A 13,618-nucleotide genomic window follows, 5' to 3' on the forward strand; every position below is an offset into this window, starting at 1 on the left:
ATAAAGATTTGACATGATTCATCTAAAAACTTCGACCATCTGAAATAATCCCTTCCCAAACTCAGATTAACTTGAAATATTAACCCAATGTAGAAAAATATATTTATAAAATCTTGTAAGAATCTCATCTCAATCCAATAGTTGAGTCGAAAGTTATGCTCGATAATGTAAAATTAGATAGTAAAACAATTTACGTCAAAATCTAAATCTGACTTTACTTGGATAGTACCAAATCAAATTAATGTTTTTTCTTCCATTAGTTTCCTATTTATGCATAACATGAAGGGTGTGTATAGTAATGCATTTCAATTCACTTTTAAAGTACTTTGTAAACTGCTTCTCATCTGAAAAAACATCAAGTTAATTTTTTTTAATCTTTTTATTATTATTTTGATGTGCTGATATTAAAAAAATATAAAAAACTATTTTAATATATTTTCAATTAAAAATATTTTTGAAAATCCGCATCGCATTACCAATAACATAAAAAATTAAATACTATAAAATAAGTTTTTTTAAATCATTCTTAACCCATCATACTTACAAACTAAAAAGATTTAGAGTCATACATATCAACTTCACTATTAATATTAGTAGTAAAACATGTTTTTTTGTTTTATTTTTTTTATTTCCCCTATTTTTACTTTGAGGTTTTTTTTTCTCAATTTTATTCTTAGATTTTTTTTTGTATCAGTTGTTTATATTATTTTTGAACCAACCAAGTCGACAAAGTCATGTCAGGGCAAATCCCATAAGTTTAATTTTAATCTAAGGCTAGGCAAGGAGTTAGGTTAATAGATTTTTTTTCTTTCAATTTCTTTATTTTTTTTCACTTTCATCTTTAAATTTTTTTTATTGATCATTCAAGTTTTCTTTGGGTTAACCAAGTTGACTATGTCATATTAGGGTAAATTATAGATGTTTAATTTTAAATTCAAGTTTGACAAAGGGTTGAATAAATAGATTTCTAAGTTAATTTTCAAAATCAAATTTAATAATAATACAAAATAATTCTATATGGCCTAAATATTTTTTTATTTATTTAACTTATTAACATGGCCATGTAAACAATACTACATTAACATTTTAGTTTGATTAAAACTTTAAAAAAAATTTTAAACAAATCAATAAAATTAAAATAAAAGATACTATAGTTACATAATAATTGATGAAACGATTAACTTTGGCTTCCTTGTTTTTTAATAAAAGATACTATATATGTAAATAATGCTTTAGGTTTTTTTTTTTTTTTTTTTACTTCTATTGATGAAAATATTCATAAAATCTGACAAATTTTTTTAATATTTTAAAAAAATTATTGAACAAAGTGGATTTTGAAATTTTAATTCATTCTTCTTGATACTTCCATTAACCTCACACTAAACTAAAACACAACTCTACAACATAAAGAAAATCCAAAAGAATATAATGTGCTAAAATTTTATAAAGTTCATATGAAATGATATATGCTTAAAAAATAATAATAAAATAATTTTATTCTCCATCACTGGCTGCGTCTCTCTCGCGACCGAATCACCCCCTCAAGAAACCCAACGCCGCCTCCACCACCCCTTCAGATAACTGTACTGTATTTATTGATCTATTTATTTAATTTTAATGCTAATTATCATTAGCAACCTCCTCTAATTTACAAATAATGTACGGAGGATCCTCCAAGCGCGGCGGCCGAGGAGGCGGCGGCTCTGGTCCTAGGCGCTCCTCCTTACCACCTCCTCCGCCTGTCCACCGCACTACACCAGCCTCCCGCCTCTCCCTTGGTTCCACCAATAACAACACCCGCAACAACCGTCCGGGTCCGATCAATGCCAAGTCATCTTCGTCTTCAAATCCGGGTGTCGAAGAGACCTTCTCTTTAATTCCGGGAAATAACCCACTTGCTTTTGCCATGATTATAAGGTTGGCACCTGACTTGGTTGATGAGATCAGAAGAATTGAAGCTCAGGGTAGCACTGCTAGAATTAAGTTTGGTTCCATGGCTAATAACCCTGATGGGAATGTGAGTCACTTACATCCAAATTTCTCTTCTTTTTCTTTTAGACAATTATTTTTAGTGTTTAATTTAATTTTCTTTGCTAGTATTATTATTTGTCTAAAATTGATAGCTTTATTTGGGTTTATGTAATTGCATTAGGTTATTGATGTGGGTGGTAAAGAATTCAGATTTACATGGTCGAGGGAATTGGGTGACCTCTGTGACATATATGAAGAACGACAGGGTGGCATAGATGGAAATGGTTTGCTTGTAGAATCTGGATGTGCCTGGCGGAAGGTCAATGTCCAACGTATCTTGGATGAGTCAACTAAGAACCATGTTAAGATGCTGTCAGAGGAAGCTGAACGCAAATTTAAATCTCGCAAGTATGTCATATGATGCTTTTACGCCCACTTTATTTCTTGAAATTATTTAATTGCTAGAGCCTAGGTATCTTTAGCATGTTTGTTCTCTCTTAATCATTGTCACTTGTGTCTGAATATCTCTTTGGATTATATTACTTAGTATTCTTATTATTATTCGCATGAATGTTAAGCAAATGAATGTGTCCTTGCAGATTGACTATTGTTGATATTACTTGAATCTTGATCTTTTATTGCAGATTAACTCTTGTTGATATTGCTAGAAATGTTGATCTTACATAATGTTCCTAAATCTGACTGTTTGTTGTTTACTGTATTAGGCATGTTCTGTTCTTTCGCTAGTTCTTCCAGCATATGCTTTATTTTATAGTCTGTATACATGATTCAATAATGTGTACTGTGGGTTTTCAATAAAAGGCTCAGCTTAGATGTTTTCAGATGTCAATTAAGTAGGTTATTTTATCCTGACTAGTTGGGCTTTATTATATGTAAATGTGGATGGTCTTTGTAGTTCAACTTCGTATGAAAAGGAAAAAAAATGAATCAGCAAGCCCTCGGTTCAGATTCTTAGCAACATCTCTGTAAAAGACTTTGGATTCCTGCGGATTGTTCTCTGTAGTGATGCTTGATTGGTTTTCATTGACAGTTATTAAATAGTTTTGAGCAGAAGTCACAACATTGAAAGTGATGCCACCACCCATAATGCTAGTTTAACTAATACTTTAATTTTAATTTTTTTTCCCTGATGATAGAGCTATCGTGTTAGACCATGGAAACCCAGCCGCAAAGAGTCAAATAAAGCAATTAGCAGCTGTTGAGTGTAAGTTGACTTAGATTCTGATCTTTTTTGTTTTGTGCAGTGTGTGGTTTTTCTCCATTCACTTGACTTTCACTTTAGAGAAGAGAATCCAACAAACATTTTAGGCATGTGATTGAAATCTTAGGATGAAGTTGATTCTGTTGTCCATTGATGCTATGTTCCTATATTCAAATTATTTTCTGATGGAAATACATTCTGTCAAACAAATAGAGCTTTATTTGTTAATGTTTCTCTTGTTTCCAGCTAGTCCATGGAGAACCTTTAAGAAAGAACCTCCATTTAAAAAGCGGAAAGTTGATCCTCCCCAAGGTATACTAGTGGATTTTCATGTGATTAAAAAATGTACCTTTTCTATATGGTCTCTGCACAGAAGTGTAAGAAGCTTAAAATCCTTATAACATGGCATTTTCTTTCCTACTGTTGCTGCTCTGCTCGTTTGCAATTTCTAATATTGGAATTTGTTTAAACTATGCACCAACTGCAGGTGGAGGCAGCTTCCCTAAATTCACCCATAAACCTGCACTGCCTGCAACTGCTAGTGTGAAAGGTAGACTCTCCTCTTCACCTCAACCATCCCCACCAGAGCAACCCGGGGCTCCAGCATCTCCATTTGCAACTGGAAGCATCACTAAGCATCATGTGAGCACAGAAGAGTACATTCCTACCCAGATGAAAAATAAAGAGAATGCTGCTAGCTCAGAGAATGAAATCCCAGCCAAGAGTGCTACACCCGGGCGCAAAGGAAACTTGGGGGTCAAAGCAATGGATTTGCAGAGTATGCTGGTTAATTTACTGATCCAGAACCCTAAAGGGATGAGCTTGAAGGTATGGTTCTGATACTTCTATCTGAAATACTTTTCACTGAATATTTGGTTCCATATTTGCTAAATGCTGCTTCTTTGGTTTGTTCCATGCTTCCTTTGTGCTTAGATGCTTTTCTGCGACGAGATCTTTGTTGGTTTCTCTGGTCCTTGTAAATTTTCTGTGACTAGCTCTTTACTGGTTTCTTGGTCCTTGTAAACTCCACCTCCCATGTTTTGTAGGCTTTGGAGAAAGCAGTTTCGGGTACAATTCCAAACTCTGCTAAGAAAATTGAGCCCATTATAAAAAAGGTAAGCAGTTAAAATCTTTGTTTATTGGTTTTAGAATAGCTAGTGATCTTATGTCTTCTCATTCAATCTTGAGTATCAGATAGCAAATTTTCAAGCTCCAGGAAGATATATCTTGAAACCAGGAATGGAGTCAGAAAAATTCAAGAAACCTTCATCTGAAAGTGGAAGGTACATACCAATTTATGTGATAGAAGTTTCTTTGATTGGCTGGTTCTGTGGCCAGGTTGTTACAACTTACAATATCCTGTTTTTTTCTCCTTTCAATTGCTACTAGATCTTAACAATATTTCCTGGAAGAATGAATTAAAATGAGGATATTTAGCAGAATTACCTAATACTAATTGAATCATAATTAATTGGCTGAGGCATGATATCCTGCTCTGTTCTCCTTTCACTGTTACATGGCTGAAAAATTGATCTTGCTAAGGCGCAAAGAATTCCTTTATGCCAAACCTCTCAATTCATATGTTGATTTTTTAGTATGCTTTGCTTTCTTTTTTGTGCTTGTCTTTAGCTTGTGGGTTTTGAACCTTTTAATTTCTCCTCTTGCTCTAAACATTTAGGAATTTATGAGTCAGTCTTGGAGGTTTTTTTTTACAACGCTTCAATATTTTTTTTTTATCTCTGTATTTTGTTGGTTAATCATTCTTATGGGGTATGTGAAATTGAAATGAATCCATAGGATTCCATTGGGTTGGTAGTTCTGCTAGCTTCTAATAATTGGGCTCTAGTCATATTTTTGCCTTAATCTGCTCTAGTGAATTGTCCCGTTGTGAGAACTGATGAAAATTGAATAAAAGCTTTCTTTATGAACACTCTTTGAAGTACATTGCCTTGTGTCTATTTGTGTGTGTGTATGCATCACATGGTTTATTAGATGTGTTTTTTTTTACTTCCAGTTCTCCTGAAGACAACCATCAGCAAGCACATGCTCCTGAAGATAACTGTGGCCAGAGACCTGATCCAGAACCAAGATTTGCGGAGAAAAATCCTACTGTTGCATCCAAGGAAGTTCAGTCAAACTCTAAACTTGGAGAAGAATCAAATGCATTAGAAAAATTTGACATAGATCATTCTTCGCCTGATTTGTTTGGTGAGAAGAAGGTTTCTGACAATAGTGAAGGGCAGGCAGGCAGCTCTAGTGATAGTGGAAGTGATAGTGACAGTGAGAGTGATAGCAGTGATAGCGGGAGTGACAGTGGAAGCCGCAGCAGAAGCAGGAGCAGGAGCAGGAGCCCAGTAGGAAGTGGAACTGGGAGTAGCAGTGACAGTGAAAGTGATGCTTCTTCCAACAGTAAGCAGGGTTCTGATGAGGATGTTGATATCATGACAAGTGATGATGACAAAGAATCCCGACATAAGTTGCAGACTGCTGAACCAGGATTATTGGCATCTCCTGATCCTTGGAGGTCTGTGCCGAATGGGATTGATGAGAAGCTAGATGGTAATAAATCTGCTGCAGTTGACATCGAGGGCCAAGAATCTGATGCTATTGAAATCGAGGGCCATGAATCTGATGCTATTGAAATCGATAAAGACTTGGCTGGTGATGAAAAGGACATTAAAATAACTAAAAATGATAGTTTGGTTTCCAGCAAAGAAGGTGAAAAACCTGTGCAAGGAGCAGAATCCACTTTTCATGATCATGATATGATTCAAGAGCGCCAAATGTTCATAGGAAACTTATTTGATGATGATGACAATATTGTTAGGGACAGCTTTAGGCATGAACAGTCAGACAGCTCAGAGAGAACATCAAAAAGTAAATCGAAAAGGGGCCTCGATGTGAAGCCCTTTGACAGTAAATCTGAGCGTGTCAAAAGACTGAAAGCTGAAAGCTTGTCTCGAGTGCCCACTTCTAAGGGTAGGGACACCCAGTTCTCAGGGAGTCCCCATGATAAACACAATGAAGACATGTACAAGGGCCCTGCCATTCCAGTGATGGATAGAGCTGATAAACAAGCAAGTGATTTTGGCTCAGAAAAGCTGTATAACCAGGCAATTTCTGGAAAATCTAATCCAGATTTTCAACAATCAGGTCGGAGGTCTTCTGATCAAAATGCAAGGTTGAAAGCTCAGGAAGCTGTAAGCAGATCCAAACATGCTGAGGGCTCGGGAATTAGTTATAAGTTTCCAGAAAAGGGTTCTTATGTGCAAGAAGCGTTTTCTATTCATAGAGAAAAGGCTTCGAGAGATGCTCAAAACGAGGATACTTTTTCGAAGGAGAAAAAAGTGCCAAGAAATTCCAAGGAAGGTGGTGCTGGGGGCAGACATTCAGCTCCCTTTGATTCCCATTACAGGAAACAAGGGGAAGCATTTGGAAGACCAAAGGATGCTGGACAAATTTCAAACTCAAATTTTGGGTTTTCACCAAAGGACTCCAACAGAGCTGACATGGAAAAGCACCCAGTTGTTAGTGGAAGAGGTCTCAATAGAGAGCTTTCAGACTTGGAGTTAGGAGAACTTCGTGAGCCATTACTTGAGGAAACACCAGTTAAAAAACAGTTTGAAAGGAAAGGTTCTTTTAAACACTCAGAGAACAAATCAAGCACTTCAGATAACTGTAATTCAGATATAAACAAGGGCAAATCTATTGGAAAGGTATCATTGGACTCAGGAAAGCCCTCACCTAACCTGAGTGCTGGAGTTAAGAGGTCCCCAGAACATCATGTCGATGATTTAACAAGACCTAGCCATAAAGCTATGCAGTCTCAGCCACAACATGTTTCAAGTGTAGATAATCTTGATGTTGGATCTGGGTTCAGTAAGTTGGCAGACTCAAGTAGTAGATTAACACAGAATGAAACTAGTGCAAAGCTAGGAAATAGTATGGAAGGCTATGGAGAAAGCCACAAGAAAGCCCCTCTCAGTGCACAGAAGCTTTATGAATCTAAATGTGGAACACTTCCCCACTCGATAAAGGAAAGTAAAACACAACCATCTAATTTGATGGCTGACTTGATAAATGGACGGAAAGATGCACTTATGACAGAGGATAGCAATAATGTTTCCAAGAAGAGGGTGTCTTCTTCAGAGGATGACAGCTCTTCATATTCCAAGTATGAAAGGGATGCACCAGAGCTCAGAGGACCAATTAAGGATTTTTCTCAGTGAGTAATCATATTTGTCTTGGATTGAGGCTTTGTTAACAGCATAGCTTGCATTGTTCTTTTCATTGTAAGATTAAAATTACTCAATTCCATGACATGAAATTTAAATCATGCGCCATCTGTTATTATGCAGGTACCAAGAATATGTGCAGGAATATCGTGATAAATATGATAGTTACTGCTCCTTGAACAGGATCCTAGAAAGCTACAGGTATCATAAAAATTCTTCTTCATCTTCTTTTTATAAGGAGCCATTTGTTTTGCTGTTTGCTAGGTTTTGTCTAGTGCTGTTAGGTCTGTTGTCTAATTATATTTGTACACTTGATGTTGTATGCAGGAATGAGTTCCATAAACTGGGAAAGGACCTTGAATCTGCAAAAGGCAGGGATATGGATAGATATCATAACATCTTGGTGCAGTTGAAGGAGTCTTATAGTCAATGTGGAATGGTATGCTATAAAGTCTTTTTATGATACCTTTTCTGTGGCAGTTTGCATTTATTCATACAAATTAAATTCACTAAAGTGTCTTAGTTATTACTAATTTGTTTTCTGGGTCAATTAAATTCTACTTGTAAACATTATGAGGGGTTAGAGGATGGCTGCACCTGCATATGTTTTAGGAAAAAGAACAGGCACCACTGACTCTAATGATGGAATGACATTTGGAATAATACACGGACAAGGTAGAAATGATTGGGTGAAGTTGTTATTAGTGGTGTGGGAATTAGGATTCTGTTGCTGAATGGAAGACACCAGTTACTGGAACTTGAGTCCATTTAGACAAACTTTTAGAGTCTAGACACTTGAATTCGGTAGTGATTAGGTTAAAAGATGTGAACAATTAATTCTTTGCACATCTATCTGTCTGAAGTGGTACAAACCATAAGTGAGGTTGGCATTTCCTTGTCATCTGCTCCGTTAGTTTCTCAGTATTTAAAGAGCATAGACATAGGACTCCTCCCTTTAATGAGGAATAAGAACTATTGCTTCTGTGGGTATATTAGGTAAGAAAGTGAATTAGGTAGCCTTGTTATGTTATTTTCATCCATCTGCTAGACTAGAATGTTAGCAACCAAAATTTGTTGACTACATAAGTTATATCTAATAGTAATGAAGATGGTGAAATGCATTGAGTGATATAAGTAGATGTTTTATTATTTTGAGGAAGGTGAGATGAGTGACCAAGATGAGGACAAGTTCAATGACTGATTTGACGAATTCAAGTGAGGGGGTTCGAAGTAACTACATAACCTTTCTCATTTTGAGGAAGGTGAGATGAATGAGTTGTGACAACACCCAGAAAACTAGACTCAACTAAAGTGAGAAAATCTGCCAGTGTTATTGGTAGAATCATTGAATAATAAGATAAACCAATTAATGAATACATGCAGTTTGAAACAATGCAACACGAGGTTCTCTTGAAGCACCTTTGAGCGAGATGATTATCTAGACAGCAAGTAGAAGATCGTTATGATAAGGCCGAAGTTATTTATTTTGATGCATGTTTTTTTTGGTCCTTGTCTGCCATGCTTGGTTCCTTGGGTCTATGGTACAGTTTGAGGTCGTAATTTTTATATCTTTGATAATAGAGGGAACAGTATTTGTTAGTTTGGTAGCTGCAAATGTGCTGAATACTTTCAGTTTTGCTGTTATCCTTTGAACTTAATCACTGGGGTGGGATTGATAACTCTTCTTTTTTCAGGAAGCACATTGATATAGCTTTCGTTTTAGATTCTTTCTTCCCTCCTAGACTCTTCTATTTTGACCTGTGATGATATGGCTTGCAGAAACACAGACGGCTGAAAAAAATATTCGTAGTGCTCCATAAAGAACTAGAGGTGACTCGTCAAACATGCGTTCAACTTTTTGTTCCCTTTTTTTTTTTTTTTTTGAGCTTTATTGAATGGGATATCTTCTCTCAATGCAGCAACTTAAGCAGAGGATTAAGGACTTCGCGCCCTCGTATACAAAAGATTGAACATTAATTCAATGCTTTGAGGCAGAATTATCCAATCTTTCCTCCATAAACGCAACGTGTGCTATTCCCTTGACTGATGGTACATAGTGAAATATATTCTTTTGTAGAAATGTAGAATGTTTCTGCAGAGGTATCTTAAACTTCAGCTTCGACATGGGTGTGCTAAGGCCCCTCCTCGTATGTATGGGTGTGAAAGGTACACTTTTCCTGCCAGTCGACCTTTGTATGTATAACCTCTCCATCCATGTGAGTTGCGTTGTTTGATATATAATTTTGCTTCATTTTATCATTCTTCATATATATTGTGTGAGAGAAGCGACATCCGTGATAAAATTTTCAAGCTTGCACAGCTTGATTTCTTAATCCAGGGATGTCTTTTACCTTGTCTCCTTCAGGAGAACTTTTTCATTGACTCAATGGATCAATATATTAGGGAGAATTTCAAACCTAGAAAAACATCATAGAATAGAAAAAAAAAAATTAACCAAAAAAAAAAATATTTTTTAAAAAAAAACCTCTGGCATTAGTCCTTATGAGATGAAAGGCACTCGTATTCAAGTTTAGTTTTTAGTTGGAAATTGCCCTCTATGACTTTTGTGTGTTTTTTTATTATGGGTTTATAATATCTTAATGAGTAGGAGTCTTTAACAAATGTGTTTAAAGAGTTGAGTAAAAAAATTAAAAAAATTGATTAAATTAAAATATTAAAAAAAATAACTGAAAAAATTAAATTATATAAAAAAAAAATTATTAATATTTAAAAAAAAATATTCGGTTTCAGTTTTGATTTCATAAATTTAAACTAAAAAACCTCAAACGAACTAGTTTAGTTAAAAAATATAAAATAACCGAACTGAAATAAAATTAAGCTTATTATAAAACCCATTAGAAAGTAAAAATAAAAACCCAAAAAACAATTTAATTTTTTTATTTTTAATATAAAATAATCAAAACTAAAATGAACCAAAATTTGTGGGTTGGGTTTCGATTTTTATTATAAAATAACTGAACCAAATCGAATTGAAATTGGTCGGTTTGAACCGGTTTTAATTTGATTTTGGTTTTATTTTTTGTATTTTATAAAATTTCAGTTTAGTTATTTTTATAGGTAAAACCCGAATCGAACCAAAACTGATTACCTCGATATTTGTGTAGGTCATCTCATTATGGATCCCTAATAGAATACATTTATGCCTTGTATTTTATGATTGCATGATTTTCTAGTTTGCATGTTATTCGAGTGGTTTTGTTTTGGGTCAGGTATTAAGTTTTATTTGATTGGTTACTTTTTTGTTGAGGAATATTTTGCTTAAGGGATTATTTGATAAACACCCTTAGATCTATTTTAACAGTTTTGCTTTGAATAAAAAATAGTTTTTTGCCAAATAGACACCAAATAAATTCTAGAAAATTTCTTAAAAAAAAATAAATCAAGAATCAATTTAAAATTATTTAGGGTCCTTCGCATGTTTTTAAAAGCAATTTTATTTAATCTTCGAGACTATAGACTTTTACTATAAGATGCTGACCTGGAATTAAAAGATCAGGTTTTCATCGAAATCTCATAAATTTCTAGAAAAATATCTCATTTTAAAAAAATACAAAATATATATTTTATTTGATGTGCATACAAGTCTTTAAAAAAATAAAAATTATATTTTGGTTTAAAAAAATATAAAAAATACATGGTATGATTTAGTATTTTTTTTTTGTATACACAAAAAATCAAAAAATTTCTTTGTATGTATTTTTTGGATTTAATAAATAATTTATTGAATCCATGAAGATGAATATTTTAAAAATTCTAAATTTTTTTTTTTTTTAGAATTAATGATCAAATATGAATATGAGACCAAAGGTGAGAGGAAGAAACAGTTGGTGGCACCCGGAATTGAGTTGGGGCAATTCTCCATGTTTTCTCCATGTTTTCTGGTTTAATTATTGAGTTTCCATGTGTTTTTTTCTCCATGCTTCCAGTCGGTGTCACTGTATGGTGTGTTTTTTGTTTTTTGAAATGTCACAGCATATGGTTTGACAAGCTGTCGTTTTGGTCACCGACATGATATCTGGATCGTAAAATTTACTGACAAACAGCGCGTGATGGCCCTTCTCCTCCTCTCACTTTTGCACTGCAACCCCTAATCCCAAAGAACATGAACCCACACCCATCTTCCTTTGAAGTTGCCTTTTGTTTTGCCTTGCTGTAACCCTGTTCGAGACCAGAGAGAGAGAGTAGGATACAGATGTGAAGATGCATGGGACGGGAGGACATGAGTATTAATATTGGCTTGGGATTATATACACAAAAATCAAAACATATCTTTCTATGTATTTTTTAGATTTAATAAATAATTTATTGAATCCATGAGAATTTAATTAATATTTCAAAAATTATAATTTTTTTTAAAAAATTAATACTCAACATTCTAATATAAATATTGGACCTACAAGTAGGATGGTATTTAAATACCAGGAGTTGATTAGAAAATTCTCAGAATTTTTTTGGATATTCACCAATTTTAATTGAGAGTATTTTTTATAATATATGAATTGTGAAAAATCCTTTTGCCTTCCAATATAGGTGAACACTGTCATGGCACTTACATGGATTTTTTTTCACAAAAATTTATTTAGGTATACGAGCCCATAATAATTCAAAATACTATATTTATTCATGAGCGTAAATCTTTGTTAAGAATCATAGACAGACCATACAATGCAATCAGTTAAGAACTCATCAACACCTTTAAACTACATCCAGACCACAATACAACTTACCTTAGGAAGATGCAATAAGCATGTTAATATCTTCCCTAGCGATAATCAGTCACTTACCCTGGAACTTCATACAAAACTAGTCCACCCGGTCTCCTAGTAATCTTAAACCAAATAACTATATGGCAACTACTTGACCCTAACATCCCACCACGCCATGTGCGCATGTGCAACAAATAGAGTCGACAACCTTGCCATTGAATAACCCTAAAATTTTTTATTCATGAAAATTAATAGTTGACTCTCTTGTATAAATGATGGACCTATAGGTAGACTGGTATTTAAATATTAGTAGATGACTGGAAAAATTTTAGAATTAGTTTTAGATATTCATTAATTTTAATTGGGAGTATTTTTCACCACAATATATGAATTAAGGAAAACCCTTTCATTTTTCAGGATAAGTGAACCCTATCAAAAAAACCTATATAGATTTTTTTTCATAAGAATTTATCTAGGCATATGAGCCTATAATAAATTTAAAATATCATATTTATTCGTAAGGGTAAATCTTTATCCAAAGCCATAGACTAAAAACCCATCAAAATCTTTAAACCATATGAAGACCACACAATGCAGTTTATCTCAAGTAAGGTGTGTTAAGGGTGTTAATACCTTCTCTATCCACAATCAATCTTTACCCAATAATTTCTTAAAAGAACAGTACACATGGGTCTTCTAGTGATCCTAAACCAAATAATTTGGTGGCAACTCTTTGACCATCGACGTCACTCACCAATGTGCAACAGAATGATGACACCATTAGGGAGTTCTGTTTTTTATATATTGGACTAGGCTTTGTGTGTTTTTGCATTTGGCTTACTTTATTTTATTTTATTTATACTTTAGCATGTTTTATTATACTCATGCATGAATGTTAAATATGGATGAATGTCTTCATGCATCACTAGTTTATTTGTGATATATCGTTTCAGAATGCACACACACAACCATTAGATTATGTGGGAGAGTAACAGCTTACCCTATGAATTTTAGTTAGTGTTTAAATTTGTGAAACCGTTCAACTCTTTGTTGAGTGCTTGGACTGATAGTGATTGGTATACGTATCATCTCACTACTTATTGAGCCCCTATATTACCTTTAGAATGATAATCACTATGACAACAAGAGACTCTTTTGAGACTAGATATTGCTTACCTCAATATCTCACCTGAAAAAACATAGAGCCTACATGTAGGATGTATGTTCCACAAATAAACATTGTTACATTAAGATATGCTTAACCCTAAAAAGCATCTTGAATTGCAAGACTTAAGGCTGATAACATAGCCACCATTAAAAAGATGATCTTTGTTGAATATGAGTTGGATTATGAATCCCTACAATTGTTAGAATGGGATTGCAATTAAGACTAGATGATAGTAAATTATCGCTCATCAGAAATGTGAGTTGCTCTAGGAATGACATGAAGAAGCTCATCTCAC

General features: G+C 34.1%; 1 protein-coding gene across 1 annotated transcript; it reads left to right on the forward strand.

The window, feature by feature from the left end:
* Positions 1-1,422: 1,422 nt before the first annotated feature.
* LOC118055649 (uncharacterized) lies at positions 1,423-9,687 on the forward strand. Its single transcript, XM_035067593.2, has 12 exons — positions 1,423-2,017; positions 2,153-2,379; positions 3,129-3,196; positions 3,440-3,505; positions 3,681-4,021; positions 4,240-4,308; positions 4,388-4,476; positions 5,208-7,418; positions 7,552-7,629; positions 7,756-7,867; positions 9,208-9,258; positions 9,348-9,687. Exons 1-12 carry the CDS (start codon positions 1,658-1,660, stop codon positions 9,396-9,398), a joined length of 3,723 nt encoding a protein of 1,240 aa, XP_034923484.1. The 5' UTR covers positions 1,423-1,657; the 3' UTR covers positions 9,399-9,687.
* Positions 9,688-13,618: the final 3,931 nt, after the last annotated feature.

The sequence above is a fragment of the Populus alba genome, chromosome 3 (assembly GCF_005239225.2).
Source record: "Populus alba chromosome 3, ASM523922v2, whole genome shotgun sequence".
NCBI classification, from domain to species: Eukaryota; Viridiplantae; Streptophyta; class Magnoliopsida; order Malpighiales; family Salicaceae; genus Populus; species Populus alba.